Source organism: Eucalyptus grandis, chromosome 4 (assembly GCF_016545825.1).
Source record: "Eucalyptus grandis isolate ANBG69807.140 chromosome 4, ASM1654582v1, whole genome shotgun sequence".
Lineage (NCBI taxonomy): Eukaryota > Viridiplantae > Streptophyta > Magnoliopsida > Myrtales > Myrtaceae > Eucalyptus > Eucalyptus grandis.
This window is the reverse complement of record NC_052615.1, coordinates 2,383,525-2,390,291: the sequence shown is the minus strand read 5'-3', so window position 1 is coordinate 2,390,291 and position 6,767 is coordinate 2,383,525. Positions and strand designations below refer to the sequence as shown.

The 6,767-nt window shown below is 39.0% G+C and overlaps 1 protein-coding gene across 2 annotated transcripts; it reads right to left on the bottom strand.

The window, feature by feature from the left end:
* Window positions 1-1,147: 1,147 nt before the first annotated feature.
* Window positions 1,148-5,517, bottom strand: LOC120292426 (putative disease resistance protein RGA4). 2 transcript variants are annotated; one of them, XM_039310597.1, is made up of 3 exons: window positions 2,490-5,517; window positions 1,427-1,589; window positions 1,148-1,337 (listed from the first exon to the last, which is right to left on the bottom strand). In XM_039310597.1, exon 1 carries the CDS (start codon window positions 5,324-5,326, stop codon window positions 2,504-2,506), a length of 2,823 nt encoding a protein of 940 aa, XP_039166531.1. In that variant the 5' UTR covers window positions 5,327-5,517; the 3' UTR covers window positions 1,148-1,337; window positions 1,427-1,589; window positions 2,490-2,503. The 2 variants fall into 2 exon arrangements, with proteins under 2 accessions (XP_039166531.1, XP_039166532.1); XM_039310598.1 differs by having other exon boundaries at window positions 1,427-1,569.
* Window positions 5,518-6,767: the final 1,250 nt, after the last annotated feature.

The window sequence follows — 6,767 nt, the reverse complement described above, 5'->3', positions numbered from 1 at the left end:
AAGTAGGGAAACTTACATTTTGACACATAAATAGTGAGTCTTACTGATTGCCCCAAGGATGCTGCCACATTCTCGTTGAAAAATAAGCTAAAAACAGTAGCATAACTACACTTCTCCTTTTGGAACCATTTCAAGGTTATTCTCAGGCCTCACTCCCAAAATTGAGCTTGAGAGGACATAAAAAACTGAGGGCAGTTACATAGTTGAAGGAAGCAGACTACGAAGTGCAACATTTTAAGAGATGAATGAAATTCCACCTTACCAAGAATCAATCAGCAAACATGTTATTCTGATATTTCATTAGATCTAATGGATGATCAACTCGTGAATCTTGACAGTGCACCTCCTCTCACAGTCAAAGGGCAATCACCATGAAGTACTTTCTTCTTTCACAAACTTGGTATAATTGCAAATTACCGTTGCCAACTGCTTTGGCGAAAATATCCATCCAATTTTGCCATGGTAGAGCAAGACTACCAAACGCAGCAGTTACCTGCATGACCAATTGCAGTCATGGAACATGAAATATCTGACACGAGAGTGGATACAAGAGAAATCGATTCCACATGAGGTCCACAACAAAGAATTAAAATTGGTAGTGATTGATGTAGTCATCAAAAGAAGCGACAACAATGACTACTGCTAATTCTGCATCACACAGCAAGCATTTCTTTTGCAGACATTGTTGTCACAAAGAGATGAAGTCCATGTCAATTCCCCACCAAGCAAAATGACTAGTACAACCTTGCAGTGATCAAAATGAAGAAATCATAGATTAGACTCCCAGTCTAATTGTGATAAGACCTCTTTTAATGTCAAACATTTACCCAATTGCTTAAGATGGTGCCCAAAATTGGTAAAGGATTTACCTGAGAACCTCTGCAGAAAAGCAAACCAAGAATGTTAATTGTTGTCAAATGCTAACAATAAGATCTCCTCTATCCTCCCCTAGAGCTAGACCGGTACTTGATCCATAGTAATTCCACTTTGGAAGTTCAGATGGGTGCTCAACAGGTCTAGGGAGAAATCAAATAGGCAGATTGCAAACTATATCTACAGCATGAGTCATAAGCCAGATTTAATGAGCTTGGAATTGGATGAAGAAAAGTATGAATTTTCTTCATTTTTCTCACATGTTCAGGATGAATTTTCTTCATTTTTCTCACATGTTCAGGAATAAAGCAATGTCCAGACCTTTTAGCGATCTGTCTATCTCCCCAAATTGAATCATGTGGCGTTGATAAATACCTTTATCAACTCTATCAGCAAGATATGAAATATCTGGTACCGGTCCTTGCCTGCATCTTTTTGGCACCTCTCCTCCAATTTTGGGCAACCTGTGATTCTTAGGTGAGTACAGAATAGTTCTAGTATTGTTCATCTTTTTGCGCATCGCACTTAAAGGTTTTAGTGCATGAAAACATACCAAATGTATTCTACAATTATCTCCTGGTGTTTCCGCGTCATTTGCTTTAGCAAGAGAGGAATCCATGTGTTTGTTGTCATGGGACTGGTGGTCAGTGAGTTCTTTGTGATCCTCAACTGGCATTATGTCGTCGGTACCAAAATCTGCACAACTTCTGCCTAGTCTGAAAATTAAAGTAGCATGAGTAACAGACATATCTACTGAAACAAAAAACCTAGGAGCTTAATGTCATGAAAGATAGTTCAAATGATGAGCTCTATTCGTATGAATTGGCCTTCTGGTTTACATGAGAGTTTAGTTTTCAAAAGACAAAAAGAATAGACTGGGTACTTCAAAAGAAAGGGTCTCTCTAGCAAGTGCTAGCACCTTTGCCCTAAGCTTAATCTCATGAAACCGCCTTTTAAAGACTAGTTTCAAGTGGAAAAAAACTCTTGCATTTTCGAAGCATAAATGGCAAGGTTTAAACACAATTGCCATGAACAATTTTACACAAACAGGGTCTCGATAGAGGTATAAACTCTTACTTAATTTGCCCGGAATATTTGTAGAAAATGAAAGCGGCAGAAATCATGAAGATGGAAGGGTTAGAGCAACTTAAAGGTACAGACCCCCACTCATCAAATACAAAGCATGATGATTCAAGCCAAAATGCCATTGAAAATTTGAAATAGCAGCCACCGCCCACCCATCATAATAGTTTTTAGAGCTGCAAGAGTCCAATTCAAGGAGTCAAATCAGCAACCCTGCTTATCTTCACCAAATCAAGCAATGAATCAAAAGATACAAAAACAAATTCGTATGACGCCAAACAGATGTACTCAGCTTCGCACAGGAGATAGAACAGAGCGAGAAATTCTCTAGAAGCACCCACACTTCAAAGTCAAAAACCACAAAAAGCATTAACGATGCTGAACTCAATGGCATCGTCCTCTCTCCATAACCAAATCACGTCACAAACCTTCCCCCCAGCGATATGTCCATGTCCCCCCAATCAAATCAAAGTATTCGAAACACAATTCGAAAAATTATTCATGTAAAATCTGGGAAACAAGGTCGCACGTACCTTCAGAAAGAGAATTAGCATATGATATCTAAGTGGCGGATATGAGCGATCTTGTACCAGTCCTCGCCTGCATCTCTTTTGCACCTCTCCTTCAATTCTGGGCACTCGTAGATTATTAGGAGAGTAAGGGATGTGAGCCTTCGCATTCCTTCAGGTAACGATGTCAACGAGCGGCAACATTGGATTTGGAGCCATTGAAGTGATTGAAGGGCCTCGATCTGCTCTGATAATGCCTTCAACTTGTAGCAGCCATAAATTTCGAGATGCTCGAGACTGCGGAGCTGTAGAATCCACTGTGGGAGAGATTCTAATTTGGGAAGACAACCGATCCATAGAGACCGGAGACTCTGAAGTCCATGGAAATCCAAGATGATGTTGCCCCTTTCATCTTTGGATAAATCGAGCTCCTTGCAATCGAAAATATTGAGATTCACGAGCTTCGATAGATGCCGCAAACCAGGCAGGAGGGAAGTTAACCGAGGAAGATAGTTGAAATAAAGAGATTCAAGCGAGGTAAGACTTTTCAAACACTCCTCAGGAATATATTCTAGGCTCCTCATGTCCTCCATGTGGAGTCTCTTCAACTTATTAAGGCCAACTTGGGGGAAATGTCTACATCTTGTGCAAGACCACAATCTTAACGCAACTAAATTGGGCAAATCAGTCAGCCACCCCGGAAATCTCTCGCCTTTAAATCCAGAGACACTCAACTCCTGTAGACTTTTCGGCGGCCTCAATCCATCCAGTAGTGCTTCATCTCTTTTCTTAATTATTGCTTCGTCAGTAATATCGAAATTGCCCCATGAAAGATACAAAATTTCCAGAAAATCCTTCTCTATCAAGTTCGCGGCTTGGGATTCTTTTCCTGCATCTGTCTCACTTCCCAAATTTTCAATGGAAAGGCTTCCCCGGATGTTATTAAGCCTATTTAGCTCCCCAAGTCCACAATATTTCTTAACCAGAGCTTTATCTTTGGGCAATATAAAATCACTTAACCTATGCAATGAACTCAATTGCCCTAGGCCACATGGCATATAACTAAGACTATAACAAAAACTCATGTCTAGATTTCGAAGGCTAACTAACTTCCCTATATCCCTTGGCAATTCTTCAAGGGATCTACAATTGTGGAGTTTAAGTGTTTGCAAATTATACAATCTCGTGATGGAGTTAGGAAGCCTTTTGAGTGCACGATTATGAGAGAGATCGAGATATGTAAGATGCTTCAACTTATAAATGGACCCTGGCACCTTCTTGATATTTGTGTTATGCAAATCCAAGATGCGCAATCTTTTGAAACTTTGAATGAGTTGGCGTATATCTACTTCACTTGTTGGCTCCATTCCCTGATATCTGGTAAGGGACAAAATTGTTCTCAATGCACTTGCTTTCAAGCATGAAATTGGAAGTCTACCCATCAAATCGAAAGAGAAATAATGAGACATATGACGAGTGTTTTCATCTATGGATTTTATGTCATCCCATGCCACCCAACACTCGGTCCCTGCAACTAAGCAAGCTAGATCATGCATTAGATCATGCATCTTGCAAGTCTCCACATCCTCTTGAAATTCTTGGAAGAAGTTCCTCCAAAGTAGATTCATGAAATATCCATGAGCAATGTCTTCTAAATGTTGACCTCTATTTGATGGCCGTATAAAGCCTTCTGCCATCCAAAGATTGACCAGAGTCTGCTTCTCTATCTCATAATCTTTGGGAAACAATGAACAAAATGCAAAACACTGTTTCAAATGGGAAGGAAGATGGTCATAACTTAGCCTAAGAATAGATATTATGCGGTCTTCCCTTTGAGAAACTTCTGGGAGCTCATAATCTCTGAAATTTAACCATTCAGATATAGTTTTCTTGGAGTATAGTAAACTCCCAACAGTTCGAACAACCAAGGGAACCCCATAGCACTCTTTAACTATCTCTTTGCCAATTGCTAGCTTGTCCAGATCTTGTATCTCTTCTTCTTTTGGACAAGCCATTTGCATTAGTAAATCAAGAGATGCACTTTCAGATAAGCCCTCGAGATGATAGGACAAAGCAGTGCCAGTAATATCTGCAACCAAAGGAAGGCGTGTGGTTATAAGGATCTTGCTTCCCCTAGCACCTTCCACCAACAAATTTTTCAAGCTTAGCCATTCTTCTCGTTTATCATTCCACAAGTCATCTAAAACTAAGAGATATTTCTTTCCACCAATTTCTGTCCTTAGGTCATGTTGCAACTGTTCCATTTCAACCTCAGGTCCTCTTTGCTTTATACAAGCTAGGATCTTTGTTACTATTTTTTTCATGTCAAAGTCATTTGAGACACAGACCCACATTTTCAAGGGAAAGTGTTTACTTGCCGTCTCATCATTATATACAAGTTGAGCAAGAGCCGTTTTCCCAAGACCACCAATACCAACTATTGTAAGGATAGAAACGTCCTCTGTCACGTTTGGGTCTAGCAAAAATTCCATGACCGTGTTCTTATCATTATCTCTCCCTATAATAACTCCCTTTGGTATAAACGAATGATTCTCTTCTGTCTTCTTCTGCTTTCTCTCTACTCCTGAATCCACAAGGCGCTCGTCCAAGTGGAATCTCCTACGATTGTTGATGTCTTCTATTTTTTTCCTCACTGCTCTTACTTTGGAACTCATCTTCAAATTAAAAGCAAGCTGGTTTGAACTTGAGAAAAATGTCCTTACCTCTTTTATCACTTCACTGTGGTCCCCTAGCTCTCGTTGCATAGCTTCTATATTGAATTCTTCAAGCACGTCCTGTGCGTCATATAAAGCGCCTTTCATGTTGTCGAGCCAAACTGGATTTGGTCGTCCTGGTAGCATTGTTTTTCTGCATTGCTGAGTACAGCTCGAAGCGTGGAGACAATATTTCTCAGCTCCTCGAGTTCATGCTTGACACCCCATAATTTCCCAATCTTTTCCAATGCTTGAGGAACCTGGTTAGCAATGATCTCTCCAGCAATGGCTACGATGACAGCTTCCGCCATTTTGTTCTCTCTCACTCTGTCTCTCTGTCTTTGTGGAACAGAAGATATTAGTCCAGTCGTTCCAAGGCTAGATATATAAGAAGATCATGTTGACGCTCATCGAAGACTGGCAAACCAAATCCTGACAAATCTAATTTTCAATTTCTTTGAACGACTTGAGTAGTCAAAGATAAGAATTCTCATCATCCACGCAAAGTCTAAATCGATAATGCATATTGGACCCACCAAGGTTGGGTCCTAGGTCCGAGATTTATATCTTTGCATTGATCTTAGAAGTCCGACTTTTTGTCTGTAAATATTCAGCACTTCTTAGTCGCACAATTTTCATAATATATGTATTTAGGCACGTACTTTTGTAGATGATTATTTTTTGTAATGTTAAGTATGCTTTTGCTGAACACGCGCCCTTACTTTTCACATGGTATTATCATACAGAGCATCTAAGTAAAAGAAAGAACGGTTTGTATAAATCTAACTATTCAAATTAATATAAAAAAAAAACCAATAAGTATACGCAATAATTGTGGCACTGAACTCAACCGGGGGTACGAACCTAGCCTAAGATTGAATCCATAGTTTACCATTAACCATCGCTCTTTTCTTTTTCCTTTTCCTTAGGTTTCGCGCCACGTCTGTCTTCTTCATTCTCCTCTGCGCTTTTTAGACAGAGAGGCCATGCGCTCCTGGAACTCTCCATATTAAAAGCCAAATATTAATGTCGATTGTCACTCATTAATGGCCAATTACATCATTTATTACATAAAACTTAATATACACCCTAGTCCCTACCTCAATTATTGTGTAAAAACCCTCTTATAGATATTAAAAGAATATAAATGACAGACACGCACATATATATAAGATAGAACGAAAGAAGGTAAACATGATAATCAAATTTAGCTGAGTTTTCTTAGAGCTTGTTTGTTAATGCTTTTTAAAATGCAAAATCTAAATTTTAAAATGTTATTTAAATATTAAAATATTTTGAAAAATTATGCATAAATTATGTTTCAATATTTGACGGTTGTGAAAATTTCACATGTTTCAAGCCAAAAAATAAAGTAAAAATTTAGACAAGATTAGATTTATAAATGTATATTGAGCCCAGCCAGCGTAAGGTGGGACTTTTGTGACGGTAGGAACCGGCAAATTTCAGCCTCGCATTTTCATGGAGGAAATTGGAAGATGGGTTCCACCGGTTTCAGTTTTTTTTTTTTTTTGACTTCCCATTGCTTCCTATTTTCTTGGCTTAATTAAGGATTAGATTAGAGGATTTA

What these genes read in the sequence shown, in the direction of transcription:
- LOC120292426 (XM_039310597.1), bottom strand. Translation starts at nt 5,326, where the DNA reads ATGCTACCAGGACGACCAAATCCAGTTTGGCTCGACAACATGAAAGGC.